Below are 24,781 nucleotides of genomic sequence, written 5' to 3' on the forward strand. Positions count from 1 at the left end.
AAATAGAATGGTTTTGCAGATAGTGAAGATGGTTGTGAAAAACTGCAGCAAGATCTTGATCAGTTGGCATAGTGAGCTGAGGAATAGTTGATGGAATTTAATGGAGAACAATGTGAGGTGTTACATTTTGGGAAGTCTAACACGGGCAGGACCTACACAGTAAATCGGAAGGCTCAGTGGGTAGACATTGTTGTATTGAGCTGGGAGGGTTAAAGGAAAGAGTGCTGGAAAGGGTGGAGAAAAAGGATGTTTGGCACATTGGCCTTCATCAGCCAGGAGATGAGGGGTGAGTTTATATAGGTTGGGAAGTCAGTTTTGCAGAGGACATGTTTATAAGACATCTGGTGATGTTTTCACACGCATTTCCCAGAATATTGTGTTGCAGTTCTGCGCCTTCCTCCCTCTGAATGAGCATACCCTGACATAGGTGTTAGGTCCGTGGTTAAAGGAAAGATGTCTTGCACACCGCTCTCCTCCATCTGGACAGCCAGAAAGGGGGCTACGTGAGGATGCTGTTCATAGACTACAGTTCAGCCTTCAACACGATAGTCCCCACCAGACTGGCCGGGAAGCTACTGGAACTGGGGCTCAACACCTCCCTGTGTGCATGGGTCCTGGACTTTCTCACCGCCAGGCCCCAGGTAGTCAAGATGGGAGGGAATACATCGAAGTCCCTCACCCTGAGCACAGGATCGCCCCTGGGTTGCGTCCTCAGCCCCCTATTGTACTCCCTGTACACACATGGTGTGCTAGGTTGCTCCAGGACTAAGTTTGCTGATGACAGGGTGGGCCTGATCTCAGCTACCGGGAGGAGGTGGGCACTCTGGTGGTTGAGTATCAAAAAAACGAAGGAGCTGATCATGGACTTTTCTTGGAGCGCAGTATAAATGGGGATCCTGTGGGGTGACTGTTTTAAATAGGGAGTTTATAAGTCATCGCACTGGTGAGTAAGGAAGGGAATAGGCAATTGAGGGTATCCTACAGTGCTTCTACGCAGAGTCTCTTGTCCCAAAGTATCTGGTGAATTGAGGACCAGAAGGCTCTGCAGACATAGTGGTTTACTAGGCAGGAACTATACAACAGGAGGGCAACTCCAGAGCAAACAAAATCATGAGAGACCTTTAATGCAAGACTGAAGCCGCTGAGGCAAACGCCTCCGGGGTAATGAGTTTTTTCACACTGTAAACGCCTTTCTCAAGGGACTAACTGTACAGGATGTATGGAATAATTTGTTTGGTTGTTTTGTTGTTTGTCTTTTGCACAAAAGTCCGCGAGCATTGCCACTTTCATTTCACTGCACATCTCGTATGTGTATGTGACAAATAAACTTGACTTGACTTGACTTGGATGTATGGAACAAGCTGCCAGAAGAGGTAGTTGAGACAGGAACTATCCCAACATATAATAAACAGTTGGACAGGCACATAGATAGGACATGTTTGGAGGGATATGGACCAAATTCTGGCAGGTGGGACTAGTGTAGCTAGGACATGTTGGCCGGTGTGGGCAAGTTGGGCTGAAGGGCCTATTTCCACACTGTATCACTCTATGACTCACCATCCTCTGTGTATAAAATTTGTCCCGTACATCTCCTTTAAACTTTGCTCCTCTCACCGTATTGATATTGACTGTGATGTAAAATAGGCAAGGTATCAATCACTCTGAAGAAGGATCCAACCTAAAGCATCGTTAGTCCATTCCTTCCACAAATCCTGTCTGGCCTGCTGGGGTGGGAGATTGCAACGTTCACGCGGTCAACCATGTTTCGACGAATGCAATCAACCTGACTTGCACAAACAGAAGATCAAACAGAACAAGTTGTCTTACAATTTTAGGCTGTGCACGCCATACGCAAGAAGAAGAATAAGCCTTAGCTGCTGAGTTCCTGCAGTGCTAAGTGTTTTGCACAAGATTCCAGCTTCTGCAATTCCTTGTGTCTCCAAAATATTTATCAATTTGGGTATGATTATTTTGCAACTGTTTAAAAATAAGAGATAATGAGTAAACCAACTTAAGCTTAATTGGCCAGAATGGATTTTTAATAGCTGTTGTTTAGAGAACACTGGAACTCAAAAGATTTCTGTGACTCTGCCCTCGAACAAATCATCGTATATAATATTCCATTCTGCACTCACAAGCATAGTTATAGTAGAAGCAGCCAAATATTTGTACTAATTTATCATTTGGAAAGCAGCCTCAGACTCTGCTAGAAAGCCACATACACAAGCCTGGCATGTTCTTAATTTCAACCTGTCAAATTCTATGTGTATATAAATTGGCAAAAGCAATACTTCTTTGAGAAGGAGAGAGAGAGAAAGAAAAAGAGAGAGAGAGGGAGGGAGATGAAAATAGAGAGACAGCATTAGGCATTTCAGTCCACTGAGTCCATGCTGACCATACATCATCCTTTTACAGTAATCCTGTATTGATCCTATTTTGTTTAATTCACCCCATATTTTCATTGACACAAAGTGCTGGATTAACTCAGATGTTTAAGAAAGAACTGCAAATGCTAGAAAAATCGAAAGTAGACAAAAATGCTGGAGGAACTCAGCGGGTGAAGCAGCATCTATGGAGCGAAGGAATAGGTGACATTTCGGGTCGAGACCCTTCTTCAGACTGATGTGGGGGTGGGGTGGAGGCGGGAAAAAGAAAGGAAGAGGCATAGACAGTAGGCTGTGGGAGAGCTGGGAAGGGGAGGGGAAGGTGGGAGAAAGCAAGGACGACCTGAAATTGGAGGTCAATGTTCATACCGCTGGGGTGTAAACTACCCAAGCGAAATATAAGGTGTTGTTCCTCCAATTTGCGGTGGGACTCGCTCTGGCCATGGAGGAGGCCCAAAACAGATTCGGAATGTGAGGGGGAGTTGAAGTGCTGAGCCACCGGGAGATCAGGTTGGTTAATGTGAACTGAGCGGAGGTTTTGGGCGACGTGATTGCCAAGCCTGCGCTTGGTCTCACCGATGTAGAGCAGCTAACACCTAGAACAATGGTATAGCTATGGGCATGCGCATGGGCCCCAGCTATGCCTGCCTCTTCGTAGGGTACATCAAACAATCCTTGTTCGAGGCGTACCAGGGCCCTATCCCTGAACTCTACCTCCGCTACATTGACGATTGCATTGGTGCTACCTCCTGCACCCATGCAGAACTCACTGACTTCATCCATTTCACCACCAACTTCCATCCGGCACTCAAATTCACCAGAACCATTTCCGACATCTCCCTACCGTTTCTAGACCTCACTATCACCATCGCAGGTAACGGACTACTGACCGACATCTACTACAAACCCACTGACACCCATGGCTACCTGGACTACACTTCTTCCCACCCTGCTTCCTGTAAGTACTATCTCCTACTCCCAATTCCTCCGTCTGCGCGGCATCTACACACAGGATGAGGTGTTCCAAACCAGGACATCAGAGATGTCCTCATTCTTTAGGGAATGGAGGTTCCCTTCCGACTATAGATGAGGTTCTCACCAGGGTGTCCTCTATATCCCGTAGGTTCACTCTCACTCCCCATCCCCCCACTCGTAACAAGGAGAGAGTCCCCCTTGTCCTCACCTTCCACCCTATCAGCCGTCACATACAACAGATAATCCTCCGACATTTTCGCCACCTCCAACGGGATCCCACCACTGGCCACATCTTCCCACCTCCTCCCCTTTCGGCTTTCCGCAGAGACCGCTCCCTCCATAACTCCCTGGTCAACTCGTCCCTTCCCAACCAAACCACCCCTTTTTCCCTTGCAGCTGCAGGAAATGCTGCACTTGTCACTTTACCTCCCCCCTCGACTCCATCCAAGAACCCAAGCCGTCTTTCCAGGTGAGGCAGAGGTTCACCTGCACCTCCTCCAACCTCATCTATTGCATCCGTTGTTCTAGGTGTCAACTGCTCTACGTCGGTGATACCAAGCGAAGGCTTGGCGATCTCTTCGCCCTACACCTCCGCTCAGTTAGCATTAACCAACCTGATCTCTTGGTGGCTCAGCACCTCAACATCCCCTCTCATTCTGAATCAGACCTTTTTGGCCTGGGCCTCCTCTATGGCCAGAGTGAGTCCCACCGCAAATTGGAGGAGCAGCACCTCATATTTTGCTTGGGTAGTCTACACCCCAGCGGTATGAATATTGACCTCTAATTTCAGTAGTCCCTGCTTTCTCCCTCCTTCCTCTCCCCTTCCCAGCTCTCCCACAGTCTACTGTCTCCGCATCTTCCTTTCTTCTTCCCCCCCCCCCCCCCCCCCCCCCCCACATCAGTTTGAAGAAGGGTCATGACCTGAAGCGTCACCTATTCCTTCGCTCCATAGATGCTGCCTCACCTGCTGAATTTCTCCAGCATTTTTGATGAACTCAGATCGGTCAGGCAGCATCTCTGCAAGACATGGATAGGTGACATTTCAAGTTGGGACCTTTGTTCAGACAATATTGTCTTGACATCATGTTTAGTATGGACATTGTGGCCGAAAGGCCTGTTCCTGTGCAGTGCTGGCTTACCTCTGAGTTTGACGAAGAGTCAGACAAGTTACTGATCCATGTCTTCCAAAGATGCTACTTGACTTGCTGAGTTACTCCAGTATTTTGTGGGGGGGGTTTCATCATATTCTACCGCTCACCAACATACCAGGGTCAATTAACCTACATGAACACTTGTTTTTGGGATGTGGGAGGAAACCGGAGCACCCAGAGGAAATCCCCGCGATCGCAGGAAGAACATGCAAACTCAACACTAACAGCACCCGAGTTCAGAATCGAACCTGGGTCTCTGGCACTATGAGGCAGCAGTCATTATACTCATAAATGTAGAACATTTTATATTCTGATTAGCTCAACAGATGTCCTCCCTAGGTACAATCAGATTTCAGAGACAAATAATGAATGTCCTTTTAGAGTTTATGGAAGAGAAATAATTAAATAATTATAATTAGAAATAAAATCCCACGGTATTGGATGTAGGACTCAAAATGTGAAATGGAAATTATTCTGGGTTATTGCAGTGTCAATTTGTTTCTAATGCATATTCTTCTTGAAGTGCATTTTAATCACCATTAAAGTTCATTTCAAAAAAGTTCATTTCACGCTGGTAGAACTGCTGCCTCTCAGAGCCAGAAACCCGGGTTTGAAACTGACCTCCAGTGCTGTCTCTGTGGGTGTGCACTGTGTGGAGTTTGATTCCCTTTCCCAAAATTACACCAAATATCAAGAATCAAGAGAATTCTGAAGCATGGTTAAATAGAAATGACCTTGTCAGATAAGCAGGCAGCGTATCCAAACATGCAGTTACAGTATTTATTGCTGGACCTGCATTGATTTCATTGCAAGAGCAACAGTTTTATATGTTACTTGGAAATGTGGCATGTTATGCTTTACTCACTTCATGTATCCCATGATCACGAACATAAACATACGCTCTACTTATAAAACTTTATTGGATTTGACAGGTATTAACTCTTATATCTCTATACTGCTCATCACATTTTCAGATATTTCATAAAATGCATTTGGGCAGCACAGCGGAGCAGCGGTAGAGTTACTGCCTCACAGCACCAGACGGGTTTCATCCCAACCTCGGCCACTATCTGTTTGGAGTTTGCACGTTCACAATGTGGACCACGTGGGTTTCCACCAGGTGCTCCGGTTTTCTCCCACGTCCCCAAAACACGTGCGTTTGTAAGTAAATTGGCCTCTGTAAATTGACCCTAACGTGTAGGGAATGGATGAGAAAGTGGGATAACATAGTATTAGTGTGAATGGTTACCATGGAGTTGGTGGGTCAAAGCAAGAGCGGAACTCGCTATCAAAACATGGAGGGGACCGGGGACACAATTTTTTGGCGGCCACGCGCGCATGCGCACACTCACACACACACGTGCGCGAGGCTTCGGAGGCTCAATCCAGCGCTAAATGCAGCTCTGCCTGTCTCACCGGGTTAACTACATCCCATTGCCTGCTGACCGACGTCTCTCTCGTCCAATCGGCGCCCTCGATCGTCAGTCCCACCCCACTGTCTCGCGGAAAGCAGAGATTTCACCGGGTTTTAAAATCCGGATTACAAAAACTTGTCCCCCACCTCTCAAAACATGGGGGGGCGTGTCCCCTCTGGCCTCCCCTGGGTCAGAGGACCTGTTTCCATGCTGTATCTTCCAATCAAGCAGCCACCTTTGATTGTTAACTATGCCAGCAGCAATATTTTAAAAATCTAAAATAAAATCACATTATATTCTGGATGTTCTATAACTTTGAAGTCTTTTAATATTTAGTTTAGTTTAGTTTATTATTATGTGTACCTAGGTACAGTGAAAAGTTTTTTTTAACAGTATTTAAACAAAAATAATAAAAGTCCAAGTTGTGTACCTCTTGAGAGAAGGTTTAAATAGTGAGCCATTAACATAATCAATACTATTGGGATATTTTAACATCACAGTTCACTTCCTTGAAGCAAAATGTGTTAAGTCCAAAGGTACACAAAATTGCTGGAGAAACTCAGCGGGTGCAGCAGCATCTATGGAGCGAAGAAAATAGGCGATGTTTTGGGCCGAAACCCTTCCTCAGACTGATGGGGGGTGGGAGGGGAGAAGGAAGGAAAAAAGGGGAGGAGGAGGAGCCCAAGGGCGGGGGGATGGGAGGAAAGTCCATGTTGCATTAGCTCTAAGCACAAGTAAGACCTAAAACACATTGTTTTATTAGATATAGGGCAGATAATTACCATTAAAATGCCAAGCAGGATAGAGCTGTAGACCACACAGAGTACAATGGGGATGAGATGGGTGGTCAGAGATGGAATCTAAACAATTTTCTGTCCCTGTGGTGGACAATCATCACAAATTAAATACCACGACAGACAAACACTGTTGTGTGAAAATGGAACCAAGTCACATTCTTTTGTGTCACTCCAACAGCTCTGTGATCAGTGTTTAAGTCATGTCTGAGCCTTGTGTTTAGGATTACCTTAATTATCTTATTCTTTTTTTTTTAAATCATCTTTTTATTAGAGGCAGATACATATCATATTAAAAAACATTTCATGTATATCATTCCCACATTACTAATATTATCAATTGATATTAACTCTGCTTCTAGTATTTTTTTTATATAGATAGAAAATAAGAAAGAGAAATAAAAAAAGAAAGAAGTATAATAAAGAAGAATGGAATAATTTACTAAAAATGCAACTTTGGAGATAAGTTCGTAAATTATAAAGTATAACTTTTCACCTAATCCTTAATTCGAATTTTAGTCAGGTTCACGTGCCGAGCCAGTCTGCCCCTTCAACTAGTCAATGAATGGAGACCGTATTCTGATGTTTATCTTATTCTGATTACATGACGATCTACCTTTTAGACTTTAGACTTTACTTTAGAGACGCAGAGTGTTAATAGGCCCTTTGGCCCACCGAATCACTGCTGACCAGCGATTATCCCATACACCAGGGACAATTTACAATTTACATAAGCCAATAAACCTACAACCCTGACCATCTTTGAAGTGTGGGAGGAAACCGGGGCACCCGGAGAAGGCCCAGGAGGGAGAATGTACAAATTCGTACAGCCATCAACTGTAGTCAGGATCCAACTTGGGTCACTGTCACGATAAGACAGCAACTCTACCACTGCGCCACTGTACCACCCTATATATAATTGAAATTAATTCACTATAAACCATGGAATGCTGAAGGTTGTGGGGAGACCTGATGGAAGTATACAAAATTCTGAGAGGCATTGATAGGATAGGCAGTCAGAACCTTTCTCCCAGGATGGAAATGCCAGTTACTAGAAAAAAGACTTATAGTGCTGGAGCATCTCAGCGGGTCAGAAAGCATCTCTGGAGAACATGGATAGGTTTTTGGGTCAGAACCCTTGCAGTTCCTTGTTAGTAATTACTAGAGGGCATAGCTTTAAGTCAAGAGGGGCCAAGTTTAAAGGAGATGTGTGGTGCTAGCTTATTGCACAGAGGGTGGTGGGTGCATGGAACACACTGCCAGGGGTAGTGTGAAGACAGATACAATTAAGAGATTATTAGATAGGCAGGGAATGGAGGGATAAGGATTATGTGCAGGCAGAGTTGGTCTTAACATCCTGTTCAGCACAGATATGTGAGTCGAAGGGCCTGTTCCTATGCTGTACTATTCTATGTTCTATACTCTACAATATCTGTATTTTCAGAGATTTCTTGACCGGGCAAATACATTTCTGAACCATTTTAAAGATATGACTGAATAGGTAAAATCCATTCCTCTCTGTTGTATCCATAGATCAGGGACCCAGCTTTGACTTTAGACAGTTAATCTTCCTCACAATGTTAAACACAATAATGTATGTTTGCAAAAATGAATCTCTAAAGGGTGCGGAAATAGAAAAGAGCATTGATGAATTGGACTTCAGAATGGTAGAGGGTAATGAATGTTGTTTTCAAATGTCCCATAAATACTAATGTTGGAAGAGAGTTGTTTTAACACAAACTCTAGAAATTAACTCTGACAATGCAGTACACCCTCAATGTTACACTGCACAACTAGTTTTAGTTTTAGAGATATAGGGTAGAAACAGGCCCTTCCGTCCACCGGGTCTGCACACTAATACTATCCTACACACACACTAGGACTAATTTACACTTGTACCAAGCCAATTAACCTACAAACCTGTATGTCTTTGGAGCGTGGGAGAAACCAAAGATCTCGGTCACGGGGAGAACGTACAAACTCCATACAGATAGCACCCGTATTTGGGATCAAACCCGGGTCTCCGGCGCTGCAAGACAGCACCTCTACCGCTGCACCACCGTGCTGCCCAACCAGGATTAAAAGGCCGCATTTGGAGTACTATGTTCAGTTTTGGTCAACTTACTATGGGTAGGATGTAATTTAGCTGGAAAGAGTGCAGAGAAGATGTATGAGGATGTTGCCAGGACCTGAGGGGCTGAACTATTGGGAGAGGTTGGGCAGCTAGGACTTTATTCCTTGGAGTGCAGGATGCTGAGGAATGATCTAATAGAGGTGTATAAAATCATGAAGGGAATTGATAGGGTAAATGCACAGAATTTTTGCCCAAGTTGGGGAATCAAGAACTTGATGACACAGGTTTAAGATGCGAGGTGAAAGATTTTATAGGAACCTAAGAGGCAACATTTTCACTCAAAAGCTGGTGGGTATATGTAACGAGCTACCAGAGGAGGTAGTTGAGGCAGGTACTATAACAGCATTAAAAGACACTTAGACAAGTACATGGATAGGAAAAGCTGACAGGAAAATGAGCGAATGAGACTAGCTTAGATGGGGAATCGTAGTTGACATGGATGAGTTGGGCCGAAGGGCCTGTTTCCAAGCTGTATAACTCTGGTCAAAAACCTCAAGGTGGACATGAAGCATCGACTTGCCCATCTCATAACAAAAATACCTCCAACGATTCAGGCTGAAGTTTGAACCAGTGCATTTCCGTTGAAGGTCAAGGTTGTTAAAATCACATATTCAACTTTCTAATCATAAAGTCACATTGGTGAACGGTTGCCGTGTTGGACTCTACACACACCATCTATCCGCTGAGATAAAGAAGTATAATTGGATGGAAAAATAAATTAAAAGATTTGATAATTTTTCCAGTCATATGGAAATTAAACTGGTTTAAGATATAATCAGGTCAAACTAATTAAGAAGAGCAAGGATCTGTTTAGTCCCTTTGGGAGCCGTGGGGGTTGCCAGGAAACAAGGGCTGTTAAAGATTTACAGGAAGGGAATAATCGAAGGAATGTCAGGACACCAGAGATACCAGGAACTGTCATAACCTAATTTCAGCATCAACCAGTCCGACAAGGTTCAGGTTTATTATTAGGGTAGACAAAAATGCTGGTGAAACTCAGCGGGTGAGGCAGCATCTATGGAGCGAAGGAAATAGGCAACGTTTCGGGTCGAAACCCTTCTTCAGACTCAGGTTTATTATTGTCATGTGTACTGAGGTACAGTAAAAGAGTTTTGTTTTGTATGCTATCCAAACACATCAGATCATACTTTACATAAATACAATCATGTCAACCTCACATACAACAAGTAGAGCAAAAGGGAAGATACAGAGTGCAGAATATTGCTCTTAGCATTATAGTGCATCAGTGGTGAATCGGACCGTACTCTAGCTTATGGAGGACTGTTCAGAAGCCTGATAATGGAAGGGAAGGAACTGTTCCTGAGTCTGGTGGTGCACACTTTCAAATGTTTTCAAACTCGACAGTTTTCTTATAGTGTGTTGTTTGTGGAGAATAATTGATTTATTTACAGTACCTTGTGCTTATTTAATGAGGGCATCGCTTTGAGATGAGAGGGGAAACGTTTAAAGGCTTTGCTACGGTATCTACCCTAATAACATTTAAACTGTGTGGATAATACTAGTAGATGATCACAAAGTTTAAGAACAGCTATTACTGAATAGCTATGTTAAAAATAATATTTGATTAGTTGTTAGATTGTTTTACATCCAGTGTATGGGTGATCCCAATACGGCTGTAATCCCATGACAAGGATTTGGTTTGACTTCTGACCTTTCTCAATGTGGATATAGTGACACAGGGCAGAAAGAATTCTCTATGAAGCTTTTCGAGCAGATGTCAGCGGGAAACCACAAAATCCTGCTTCTCCAGTCTTTGTCCCTAATGAGTACTGTTGAAATCTGTAACCTTGATCTCTGAACTCTGGGCCACCAAGAAGAATACAGTCAAATCCACAAAGTTTCTTTTTTCCTCGTCCTTATCATACTCATAGCCTCATACATCATCAAAACAAGCCCTTAGGCCCAACTTGTCCATGCCAACCAAGGTGCCCCATCTAAGTGACTCCCATTTACCTGTGTTTGGCCCATGTCACTCTAAACTTTTCCTACCCATGCACCTGTCCAAGTGTCTTTTAGACCCTTCTTCAGACTGAGAGTCAGGAGAAAAGGGAATTAGAGATATAGACGGTCCTTAGAACAAATGAATGGAAGTTATGCAAAAAGCAATGATAATCAAGAAAATGTGGAGCCCACAATGGTTCACTGTTGGCTGTGGGATAGGTGATAACGAGTTACACAGACAGAGGAAGTCAACGGGACGACAGTCAAACTAGTATGGTGACTAGGGTGGAGAGGGACGAAGAGAGATGAGATGAAGTTAGAGAAGCCAAATTTTATACCATTGGGTTGTAAACTGCCCTAATCTCACACCTTTTGTTTCTTCATCTCTGGCCTTTGTCCAACCATCTGCCATCAAAACCCACCCCTTATCTGTATCCACCTATCACTTTACAGCCTGTGTTCCACCCTGATCTCTTCCAGCTTTCTCTCCCCCCCCCCACTACAATAATCTAAAAAATTGGAAAATACACCCATTCTATATATGTTTTTAAAGTATTATAGGTCACCTGCTTATTGTGAGGTCAAGCACCTTGCATCTGGCTGAATAAAAATTCCACCATATATGCTGTAGACTCATGAGCACATAGGCTTGTTTTTAAAGTATTATAGACATTATTGCCACCTGCTTATTGTGAGGTCAAGCACCTTGCATCTGGCTGAATAAAATTTCCACCATAGTTGTAATCAAGTTTATTGTCTTATGCACAAGTGCAGTGAGGTGCAAGTACAATGCTAATCTTGCTTGCTGTAGACTCAGGAGCACATAGGCTTAGACAACATAAATTACATATAAATTCTACAAGACAATTCTACAAAACAAATGTCCCAAAAAAGGCTTAGGTTTAGGATTATTATTGTCACTTCAATGGATATGCTCTCTTTCAGATGAAGTGTTAGCTCTAGGTCCCTTACACCTTCTTAGTTTAGGTTTAGGTTTATTATTGTCATGTGAACCAAGCTACGGTGAAAAGCTTTGTTTTGCATGCTATCAAATCAAATCAGATAATACTATACATAAATGCAATCAAGCCTAACTCAAGTACAATAGGTATAGCAAAGGGGCAGTTCCCTGCATTGTAGCGCACCAGTTCCAGAGACAAAGTCCCATGTCCGCAATGGGGTTGAAGTGAATCGGACAGTACTTTAGCTTATGAAAGGACCGTTATGAAAGAACCTGTTCCTGATCCTGATTTTGCGCTTTCAAGCTTCTATACCCTCTGGCGGACGGGAGCAGGGAGAAGAAAGGAATGGCTGCATATTTTTTAATGATACTAAGCTGCTGCGAGAAGGAATGTGAGATGATTTACGTGGATCCGAAGAACAACAAAAAATAATATATTTTAAATATTGAAAAAGTACCTCATTTCATTAGCCAGAGCTGCTCATGAAACACAAAGAGTTAATTTGCAGGTGCAGCAAGTACTTAATAAAACAAGTGGTGTATGCTGGCTTTTGTTGCAAAGATCATGGAGTTCAATTGTTGCATTAGCACAGGGATTTGACAAAACCACGCCTGGAGGACAATGTGTAGCTTTGGTGCATTAAAAACACTCCAAGTCAAGTGAACGAGAATTATTTTGGTGATAAAAGAGTTCAGTGAGGAGCGATTGATCAAGAGTCAAGAGTGTTTTATTATAATTTGTACCAGAACGGAACAAATAATATTCTTACTTGCAGCAGCAGCACAACAGGTTTGTAAACACAGCACTCAATGGGTAACATAATAAACAGACAAAGAAAAATTCAATAAATAATAAAAATCCAATGCAAAGCAAAACAAACCTCAAAGTCCCTAATGCAACCCAAGCAGTTCCTAGTTGTGGTTTTAGTAGGATGTGTCTACACTCATTGCAGTTTAGAAGAAAGAGAGGTGATTGAATGAAAACATATGAGACTTTGAGACGCCTCAACAAGTAGTAGGCAACAAGCTCTTAGCTGGAGAGTCTAAAATTGGAAGGCAGAATCTCAAGTTAAGGGGGTTTCTACTTAAAGAGAAACAATTTTATTCTTTGGAATTCTGCAACCCATTTGGTGGTGAATGTTCAGTCATTAAAATACATTTATGATGGAGATTGATACCATTTTGTTGCAGTAGGAGTATTAAGGGCAATGGTATTATGCAACTGCAGTAATGTCCAGAATCATCCATGATCTTTGAACACCAGAAAAGACTGGAGGCGTATATTTGCCGACCTGCTCTTATTTTTGTGAATTCTCATATTAAACAAGCATTTTTATCATTTATGAGTTCATAAGTTATAGGAGCGGAAGTAGGCCATTTGGCCCATCAAGTCTACTCTGCCATTCAATCAAGGCTGACCTGCTTTTCATAGAACAGTACAGAACATTGTACAGCATAAGAAAAGTCCCTCTGTCCCACAATGTTTGTACCGAAATGATACTAAATTAAACTAATCTCTTCTGCCTCCATGTGATCCATATCGCTCTATTCCCTGCATATGCATTTGACTATTTAAAAGTATCTTAAATGTATCTGTCACCAATATTACCTCTGGCAGTGTGTTCCAGGCACCCACCACCCTCTGTGTAAAAGGCCTGCCCCACACATCACTCTTAAACTGTTCCTCTCACGTTAATGCTATGTCCTCTCCTTGTTGACATTTCCACCCTGGGAAAAGGGTCGGATTGTCTACCCTATCTATGCTCCTCATAATTTTATATACTTCTACCAGGTTCCCCCCTCAACCTCTGCCGTTTCAGAGAAAACAATCCAAGTCTGTCCAACCTCTCCCTGTAGCTAATACTCTCTAATTCAGGCAGCATTCTGGTAAACCTCTGTACCTTCTCCAAAGCCTCCACATCCTCCCTGTACTGGACAGAACTGTGCTGACCAGAACTGCACACAATATTCCAAATGCGGCCTAACCAAAGTCCATGATATGCTTTCCTGACTCTTGCAAGTACAATGCCCCATTTCTGTTTATCTTAAAGATTTTTTGAGGCGAGACTGCACAATAGTGACTATTTTTGGTGTGGATGTAATAACGTTTTGCAAATGCCTTTTTTTGTAACATTACTGCTGTTTGAATTAATAGTGATTTCTTAATCAATATCTACACACTGTGAACTGAGTTCCTACAACATGTATTTCCCTCCAAAAAAGATCTATTACCTGCCAGGCTTTGTTCTACCCTTCCTCTCTCCCAGCTTTCTCTGGTTCCTACAATCAGTCTGATGAAGGGTTCCTGCACAAAATCTCACCTATCCACTTTCTTCAGAGTTGCTGCCTGACCTGCTAAGTTACTCCAGTACTTAGTATCTTTTTTTTTTGTAAACCAGCATCTGCAGTTCCTTGTTTCAATGTTTCTCTCCCTGTCCCTTTCCTACAACCCTAAGTCCCAGTTACACGTTGCCCTCTGGTTTAGTATGCCTTGAGCAGTCCCATGACATTACAATGGACATTTCAGTCTAATTACATTGCAATGTAAAGAAAATGCCAAATAAAAATGATTACGATGAGAAAGGTAAACAGTCCCAAGGTGGAATGAATGAATTTGCACTTGTTGCACTCTGCTGCTGTGATAAGCAGCTGCTGGCAATGCTGGCAAAGATTCAATCCCAGCAGACTAACAAAAATAATTCACCCAGAATCACACGGAAGTTGCACAACACTTTCAAATCCAAAATCTTTCAGGGAAAATATAATAATTGCATAACAGTGGACGTAGCCCAGACCATCAGGCAAACCAACCTCTCCTCCATTGACTCGATATACACCTCGTTACCTCGCCATGGACACCAGTATAGTCAAGGATGGGTCTCTCCCCGGACAATCCCTCTTCTCTCCTCTCAGGCAAGAGGTAGAGAAGTGTGAAAGCGAATATCTCCAGATTCAGGGACAGTTTCTTCCCAGCCGTTATCAGATAACCAAACCATCCTATCACCAACTGGAGAACCTACCATCTACCTCATTGGAGATCCTTGGGCTATCTGTCACCAGACTTTAATGGACTTTTATCTTGCACTAAATCCTTTATCCTGTGTCTGTACACTGTGGACAGATTGATTGTAATTATATATAGTCTTTTAACTGACCGGTTAGCACACGACAAAAAAGCTTTTCACTGTACATGTGACAATAAAATAAACTAAACTAAACTGAAGTAACAGGTTAGCGCTGATACTGATTTGAGCACGTACACACTGACGGATAATTGATTCATAGGAGCGGCAAAGTGATGCAGTCGGTTAACCGGGTTCAATCGCGACCTTAGGTGCTGCCTGTGTGGAGTTCACATATTTTCCCTGTGACCGCGTGGGTTTTCTTCGGGTGCTCCAGTTTCCTCCCACATCCCAAAAGACGTGCTGGTTTATAGATGAATTGGCCTTTGTAAATTGCATATGTAGGGAGTGAATGAGATAGTGAGATAATATAGAACAAGTGTGAATGGGAGATCGATGGTCGCATGGAGTTGGTGGGCCGAAGGGCCAGTTTCCATGCTATATCTCTAAACTAAACTTAACTAGGCCTCCACTACCACCTCCAGCAGTGCGTTCCAAACACCCACCAATCAGTAATAAACATGCCAAGCACATCTTCCTTAAAATCTGCCCCTCTCGCCTTAAAACTATGCTCTCCAGTCCTTGGCATCTCCACCGGGGGGGAAAAAGTTAACGTACATTGTAAGTGGGCTTGTGCATTAAAACAGTGGTATCTACTCTCTGAATAAGATCAGTAAACGCTGTAAATACTTAGTGGGGCAAGGCAGTGGACATTTCCGGTCAACGACCTATGACATCACAGAGTCAGAGGTCATAGTCTTGCAACATTCACTTTTTCAGCACGTTTGAGATGAATGTATTTTTGCACTTGTGCCACTTGCTTAATGAGTATTTCCATCGTCTTCTATTTTTATTTCATCAGCTGGGTTTTGCTTTTGTGGTAGTGGTATGTGTACCTCCTTTGGAAATAATAACACAACTCTTGGCAAAGTCAGGGCAACCGTTTCCAAATAAACAAAACAGTAATTCAATCATGTTGTAAAATTTAAAATGTTCCATTTTATTCCCAAGGAATCACTTTTAATTAAAAAAAATAAAGTGATATGTCCTATAGGATAATTGATTTGCTAATCACATTAGTAGAAAAATGTTGCAAAATGATCAACAATACCAGACAAAAAGATATATATAGTGGTCAAATAATATTCAAATGAGGCTCCATATCATTTTGAAATTATTCCAGAATATTTTTCTGCTGCACTATTGAACATTGAACGTAGAACAACAGTACAGCACAGGAAAAGGCCCTTTGGACCACAGTGTCCATGTCAAGTTAAACTATTATCCTCTGCCTGCATGTGATTTATTTCCATCTATTCCCTGCGTATCCAGGTGTCTATCTAAAAGCCTCTTAAATACTACTCTCATATCTACGTCCACCGCCACCAATCGGCAGCAGGTTCCACACACTCACCAACATCTGTGTAAATAACTTTAAACTTTGCCCAGCTCACCTTAAACCTATGCCCTCTACATCTGCGAAGGGAATGGATAGACAATGTTTCAGGTTGGGACTCTTCTTCAGGCTCAGCCGTAGAACAGCGCACCACAGTAACAATCCCTTTGGCCCACAATTTCTGTGCTGCACATGATGCCAAATTGAACTAATCTCCTTAAAATGAAGAGTGTGCAGAGATGATTTACTGGGATGTTGCCAGGACTTTAGAGCTTGAGATACAGGGAGAGGTTGGGCAGGCTAGGACTTTATTCCTTGGTGCACAGGAGGACAAGGGGTGATCTTAAAGAGGAGTATAAAATCTTATGGGGAATAGATGTATGATAATACGGTATACACAAAATGCTGGAGTCTCTAGAGAGAAGGGATGGTTGACGTTTCGCGTTGAGACCTTTCTTCAGACTGATGTCAGTTGGAGACAGTAAGACTGTTGGGAGAACTGGGAAGAGGGAGGGGATAGAGAGGGAAAGCAAGGGCTATTTGAAGTTAGAGAAGTCAATGTTCATACCGCTGGGGTGTAAACTACCCAAGTGAAATATGAGGTGCTGTTCCTCCAATTTGCACTGGGCCTCATTCTGACAATGGAGGATGCCCAGGCCAGAAAGGTCACATTAGGAATGGGAGGCAGAGTTGAATTGCTGAGCAACCCGGAGATCAGGTAAGTTATGACGGACTGAGTGGTAGTGTTTAGCGAAACGATTGCCGAGCCTGCACTTGGTCTTGCCGATATAGAGAAGTTGACACCTGGAGTAGCAGATACAGTTGATGAGGTTGGAGGAGGTGCAAGTGAACCTCTGCCTTACCTGGAAAGACAATTTGGGTCCTTGGATGGAGTCGAGGGGGGGAGTTAAAGTGACAGGTGTTGCATCTCCTGCGGTTGCAGGGGAAAGTACCTGGGTGGGAAGGGAGGAGTTGGCCAAGGATTTGCGATGGGAGCTGTCTCTGCGGAAAGCAGAAAGGGGTGGAGATGGCTAGTAGTGGGATCCTGTTAGAGATGGCGAAAATGTTGGAGGATTATATGCTATATGCGGCTGTATGGGGTGGAAGATGAGGACAAGAGGGACTCTGGCCTTGTTACGACTGGGGGGAGGGGTGCAAGAGCAGAGCAGCGGGATATCGAGGAGATCCTAGTGAGAGCCTCATCTATAATGGAAGAGGGGAACCCACGTTTCCTAAAGAATGAGAACAGCTCCGATGCCCTGGTATGGAAAAACATCCTGGAGTAGACGGAGGAATTGGGAGTAGGGGATAGAGTCTTTCTATCATTGTGATAATAGGGTGAATAGTATGAAGTCTTTTACCCAGAGAAGGGGAATCAGGAACCAGAGGACATACAGTAGGTTTAAGATGAGAGGGTAAAGATTTAATAGGAACCTGTTTTCACACACAGCGTGGTGGGTATATGGAATGAGCTGCCAGAGGAAGTAATTGACACAGGTACTATAACAACATTTAAAAGGCATTTGAACCTTCTCTTACTTTGAATACAGAACAGTACAGAGAAGGAGCAGGCAACACGGGTACATCGATAGGAAAGATTTACAGGGAAAGGGGCCAAACACAGCCAGATGGGATTAGTGTAGATGGGGCATCTTGGTTGGCATGGATAAGTTGGGCTGAAGGGCCTGGTTCCGTGCTTTATGACTATCACTCCTCTGCCTGTTTGTGATGCCTCCATTATCTACGTGTCCATCTGAAAGACTCTTAAAGGTCAGTGTTGTATTTGTCTCCACCACAACTGTGTTTAAAATCAAACCTATTGTCAGATAAAGATAAACTCATCGTATAACACTCACATGGGAATAGACGGGATGTTAGGTTTGTTTATTATTGTCACATGTACCAAGGTACAGTGAAAAACGTTGTTTAGCATGCTATCCAATCAGATCAGCTCCACTGTACATACATTTAAAATTTAATGTTATAAGAGCAGAATTGGGCCATTTGGCCCATTAGGTTTAATCCACCATTCAATCATGGCTAATCATCTTTCCCACTCAGCCCCATTCTCTTGCCTTCTCCCCATAACCCCTAACACCCGTACATATATGTCGATAATGTGTAGGCAGATAAGAATTAGTCTTGACATTCCCATTCTCCGACGAAATGCTGCCTTCCCCTCTGAGTTACTTCAGCACTCTGTGTCCTTTTGTGTAAACCAGCTTCTGCAGCTCCCTGCTTCTATACTCTTGGCATCACGTTCGGCATAGACACTGTGGGCCGAAGGGCCTGCTCCTGTACTGTTCTGTGTTCAAAGTTAGAGAATGTTGTGTTATTTGGAAATAATATCACTCCTCCCCTTGCCTCCCATCAGATGCATTGACGTATATGAAATGTATGATGCTAGATTTAATGTCAAGTCAGTAAACTGCGATACTGTAAATCGCGGTGACGCTGGCCTTTTATTGAACGGATTAAAACAAAATATTGCAAGGAAGCGAGTTGCCGGGGATGGAGTGAAGTTGGTCGGCAGAGGCAGAGCCTAGAGGCAGTGAGTTCGTTGATGGGACAAGCCGGCCGATGCAGTGGGTGCAGTCTGCACATCTGCTTGGGAGGAAAGGGGTGCAGTCCGGGGGGGTGGAGAGGGGAGGGAAGGAGGAGGGAGAAGGTGCTCCTCGCAGCTCAGACCTCCTCTTCGCTTTGCAAGAGGCAGCGAGCGACCAGACAGCGTCTAAGCATGCGAGCTGCATCCGGCAGCTGTGTAACCGTGCAGCGGACAGCCGGACTTCGCGCCGTGCGGCAGTGAGACAGGAGGGGAGGAGGGTGGGGGGGAAGGGGGAAGGAGGGGGGCGATGAGTTGCAAAGTTTGGTGACTGGAGGAGGAGAGAGAGCAAGAAATTGCATGGAGTTGCCGGGACTGCAGCGGTAGCAGCTGCGTTAACCCTGGAGGGATGGCCCATCGGAGATCGGCGAGACACCAGCTCAGGAGGTCCTTCAGCGAACATCTGAAGGACTCCACCGCCAAAGCTTGGGATTTGTTGTGGAAGAATGTCAGGGAGCGCCGGCTCGCAGGTCAGTCTCTTCCTGAAACCCACTCCTCCCGTTTCACCTGGGCCAAGGTAGAGTGGGTAATGAATGGCCCGCGGCACAGTGCACTTACTTCATGGTCACTGAGTTACTCCTGCACCTTGTGGCTTTTATAGTGTGTGTGTAAACCAGCATCTGCAGTTCCTTGTTTCTACGCTCTTAATGTAGAAAGATCCCGCTTTGGATAGGGGGGCAGTTTTACCATCTACTCAGCAAGTCTGACTGGGAATGTTCCGGGAATCCACTCGAGGGACTGACTGGGGTCCACCGCGAGTGATGTCCCAAACAAAACGCTGCCTCAGGACACCCTTCTTCCCAAAAACCACATTTTAGGTGTCTAGTTTAGATGTCAGGAATGCGTGTGGGGGGAAAACGGACATTTTAACCGACTAGGCAGGGAATGGAGGGGTATGGATCACATGCAGGCAGAGATTAGTTTAGACACAAGGAAATGCAGACGCTGGTTTACAAAAAAAGACACAAAGTGATGGAGTAACCCAGCGGGTCAGGCAGCATCTCTGGAGAACATGAATAGACGATGTTTCTGGTCGGGACCCATCTTCAGACCTGGAATAGTTTACCTTGGCACCATAACTGCATATGCTGGTTAATACACAACATACTGGAGTAACTCCGCGTTAAGACACTTTGTGTCTTTTTATGTAACTCAGCATCTGCAATTCCTTGGCATCATGTTCAGCACAGATTCTGTGGGCCGAAGGCTGTGTATGTGCTGTACTGTTTATGTACTGTATTGCTGTATGTTCTAGTGCGGGGTTTGCATTTTGCACGGCGTGGCTGTTTGAGACTGTTTTACTCCCAGCTGTGAATCAATATTCGAAGTGGAAACAAGGAACTGCATATGCCGGTTAATACACAGCAGGACACACATTGCTGGAGTAACTCAGCGGGTCAGGCAGCATTCGCCGCTTGAAACAGCAGCCGGGCGCAATGTAAATATAGTGTGTCCGTTTTCTTTTCCGATGCCGAACTTGCTCCGTAGCGTAGAACGAGTGGCAAAGTCGGTGGATGTGCTGTGACTCAGCTTGTGTGTGTCATTGGACCTGCCTCAGCTCTCTGCTCGTATGAGGAGACCAGATGCTTACTTCATTATCCATTCACCACTGTTCTGTGCCACGGGTGACATCCAATGCAAATCCCCAGATTTTAACAGCCAGCTGTCAAGTGAACCAGAGAAAGATTGTCTTTTCAAGGGTTCCAGTACTTAGTGGTCTGCTTGCCAACACTGTCTCATAACACTGTAAGTCTTCACACTGGCAGACCACAAAGTGACTTTGAGGGACTAATTGCAAATTGTTTTTTTAAGTGTATACAATATAATGTGCACACAAGATAACGTGCGTGTGTGTATATAATGTGCGTATAATGCATATGCGTACGTATACACATTATATATCAATATATTTATGTACATTATATATCTGTGTGTATGTATATAGAATATATACATCACATATCTGTAGATGTATATACAGTACAACATATATCTGTATATGTGTGTTTAATATACATATTATGTACATGCATCAAATATCTGTACGTATATACATTATATAACTGTATATATGTGTGTGTATGTACGTGTGTGTATATATATATATATAAAGTAATTTGAGATTAGTCCCTCAAAGTCACTGTGGTCGCAGTGTGAAGACTTTCAGTGTGTGTTTGTGTGTGTATGTATGTATGAATGTATGTAGGTATGTATGTATGTATGTCAGTACCATACCATAAAGTACCTTACCATACATACATCCATACATACATACATACATACATATATTTATAGAGGACATACGTATAAAAGCATCCAATATGCTGAATGTGTACCTAGAGAATTGGATGCTATTATATATATGTATGTCCTCTATAAATGTATGGATGTACGCATGTATGGATGTATGTATGTATGTATGTATGTATGTATGTATGTATGTATGTATGTATGTATGTATGGTAATGTACTTTATGGTATAGTACTGACACCATATGTGTGTGTATATATATATATATATATATATATATACCATGATTCTCTAGGTACATTTTCATGCTTTTTAAAAAACAGTCATCTGGCAGTTTATTTATTTAGTGTTTTATTTTCATCTGGCTTAATTATTTATAGATTATAGAGGACATTTTTTAATTGATTGAATGCACAGTCTTTTACCCAGGGTGGGGGAAGCAAGACCCAGATGGCATAGGTTTAAGGTGAGAGGGGAAAGATTTAATCGGAACCTGAGGGGCAATCCTTTACACTCATAGGGTGGTGGGTAAATGGAATGAGTTGCCAGAGGACATAGTTGAGGCAGGTACTATAACATAAATTAAAATAAAAGACACTTGGACAGGTACATGGATAGGAAAGGTTTGGAGGGATATGGATCAAACGCAGACAAATGGGACCCCCAGCTAGGTCGCTATGGACAAGTTGGACTGAAGGGCCTGTTTCTGTACTGTATGACTATAAAGCATGGAAACAGACCCTACGTCCCACCAACTTCACGCTGACGATCGATCACCCATTCACACTAGTTCTAAATTATCCCACTTTCTCATCCACTCCCTATACACGAGGAGCAATTTACAGAGGCCAATTAACATACAATCCTGCACGTCTTTTGGATGCGAGAGGAAACTGGAGCACCCGGAGGAACTCACGATGTTACAGGGAGAACGTGCAATCTCCATACAAGCCGTAGCTGATGTTCGAATCGAATCCGGGTCTCTGGGGTGGTGAGATGGCAACTTTACCAGCGCCTTTACTCTTGCTCTTCCATTTGCAAAAACAACCGACTGCATTAGCTTTTCTTCTCCAGTTACTCAACAGACCACCTGACCCATGGAGTTCAGGGTGATCTGACCCTTGAGATAACTAGCAGCCCTGAAGGTGGGAGTAAAAAGGACATGATATCTCCAATAAAAGACACAAAGTGCTGGAGTAACACAGCAGGTCAAGCAGCATCTCTGGAGAACATGGATAGGTGATATTTCGGGCTGAGATCCTTCTTCAGACTCCAATGTGATTCCAGCATTAGTATAAGCAACCCTGCTGCACTTTAAAGCAGTTATGTACAAAATTCTCCCAACTCTTAAAGTAAAGCAGTAACAGCGGTGCAGTAGGTAGAGCTGCTGCCTCACAGCACCAGAGACCCGGGATTGATCCTGAACTTGGGTGCTGTGTGTGTTGAGTTTACACGTTCTCCCTGCGACCACGTAGTGTTCTGGTTTTCCCCTCACTTCCCAAAAACATGTGGGTTTGTAGATTGATTGTCCTCTACAACTTGCCTCTGGTGTGTAGGGAATGGATGAGGAAGTGGGCTAACACAGAACTAGTGTGAACGGGTGTTCAATAGTTAACATGGACTCGGTGGATTGTAGGGCCTGTTTCTATGCTGCATTTTTCAACCAATCAAACTGGTGCTTGTAGGCCTAGTAATTGGTACTTGTGTACCAATATTAATGCAGTAAATAATGCAAGGATCAATACTAGGCAATGAGCCACATCAAGAGAAATCTGGGTGAGAGACAGGTCAAATTGATGGATTTGTTCCAAAACATGCAAAAGAAGAACAGGAAGATGAAAAGATGTGGATAATTTGAGGGTTAGAGAAGAGAAGACAGAGCAAACAACGGTGGAACGAATGGATGAGAATCCATGAGTCATACAGCATGGAAACTGTTCCTTTGATACTAGTAGATCAAGTGGTAAAGAAGGCATATGGTATGCTTGCCTTCATTGGTTGTGGCATTGAGTATAATAATCTGGAAGTCATGATGCAGGTTTAAGAGCCTGTCCCACGAGCATGCGACCTGCATGCGGCAAGCGCGACCTAAAGGGCCGGTCGTACCAGCATGCGCCTGCAAGCGGCAAGCACGACCTAACATGGTCTCTTGAGCCGTACGGGCTCAAGGGGCCGGTCCCACTTCGATCGCCGGAGCCGTATGGAGTTGTGCGGAGCTGGTCCCGACATCGCGCGGGGCTCCGAAAAACTGACCGTGTTTAAAAATTCCGCGCGGCAATGGCCTGCCAGCCATCAGCCACCTCGACGCCGTGTCATGCACTTGACCTCCGCGCGGCTCCCGCTTCTGGTTTGGTCGCGCTTGTGGCTCAAGCGACCACGTTAGGTTGCACTTGCCGCATGCGCTTGCCGCATGCTGGTGGGACCGGCCCTTTAGGTCGCGCTTGCCGCATGCAGGTCACATGCCCGTGGGACAGGCCCTTTATAGAACTTTGGTTAGATTGCATTTGGAGTATTGCTTACAGTTCTGGTTGCCCCATTACTGAAAGGATATGAGACCTGTAGAGGGTGCAGAAAGAGGTTTATCAGAATGCTGCCTGGATTAGGGGGTATTAGCTACAATGAGAAATTAGCCAAACTTGGATTGCTTTCTCTGGAGTGTCAGTAGCTGAGGGGAGACCTGATAGAAGTATATAAAAGTATATAAAATTATGAGGGGCATAGAGAAGGTAGAGAGTCATAACCTTTATCCCAACGTGGAATTATCAAAGACTAATTTAGGTGAAATGGGCAAAATTTAAAGAGATGTGTGGGGCAACTTTTTTATGCTGATGGTGGTGAATACCTGGAACACACTGCCAGGGTAGTTGTGGAGGCAGATACGATAGTGGCATTTAAGAGGCTTCTAGATAGACATATAGGAATGCAGGGAATGCAGGGATATGGATCATGTACAGGCAGAGATGAATTTATCTTGGCATTATGTTTGAAAATGACATTGTGGGCCAAAGGGCCTGTTCCTGTGCTGTACTGTACTATGTTCTATGTTTTAAGATGGTAGAAATAGAGTGCTTTGATGATGAATTGAGATGCTTCAGGTTGGTTTGTGTACTTACTTTATATGCGCATTAAGAATATTTGGATCAGTCAATTTTAATTGCATTGTAGAAAGGTCCAAAAACCATTGCCTTTGAGCAAAACATTCCTTTATTTTGTGTTCTCGTACACGTATATATGTGTATGTAAATAATTGGGAACTGCCTGTGTGAAACTTTCATCTTTAAATCTGCAATGTTTTTTCTCTGTTATCCAGCACTATACTTGCCTTCTTCTGGAAACAATTACATGCCACAATTACGGGACGGTGATGCAAATCTTTTAAATAGCTAACATGTTTGGTTTTAGGTCATTTTATCACTAGAATCAGCAGCAGGGGTCAGAATGGTTTGTTTCCAACTAACATCTCAAGTACAGCTTTCAGGCATTTGAAGGATTCTAGTTAAAAACAAAGCAACAATAAATGAGTTGGAAGAGGGGACTGACTGAGTGTAAGGTGTCCACATTTGCTGATGGCATGAAATAGATGAGAGGACATACTGCAGTGTGGATATTTGGATTCTATATCAGGATACAGTTA

The 24,781-nt window shown here is 43.5% G+C and overlaps 1 protein-coding gene across 3 annotated transcripts in view; it reads left to right on the forward strand.

Annotated features, from left to right (window-relative positions):
* LOC129698026 (stAR-related lipid transfer protein 13-like) overlaps positions 1–24,781 on the forward strand; it is a 314,800-nt gene that overhangs the window by 164,283 nt on the left and 125,736 nt on the right. Inside the window, exon 1 of one of the 3 annotated variants that reach the window (XM_055636847.1) lies at positions 19,147–19,366. The exons of the other annotated variants lie outside the window; for them this stretch is intronic. Coding sequence (XP_055492822.1) covers positions 19,246–19,366 — 121 coding nt within the window. The 5' untranslated portion in view covers positions 19,147–19,245. Of the gene's footprint in view, positions 1–19,146; positions 19,367–24,781 lie in introns of those variants that run through there. 3 annotated transcript variants of the gene reach the window in all.

This window comes from Leucoraja erinacea, chromosome 6, assembly GCF_028641065.1.
Source record: "Leucoraja erinacea ecotype New England chromosome 6, Leri_hhj_1, whole genome shotgun sequence".
Lineage (NCBI taxonomy): Eukaryota > Metazoa > Chordata > Chondrichthyes > Rajiformes > Rajidae > Leucoraja > Leucoraja erinaceus.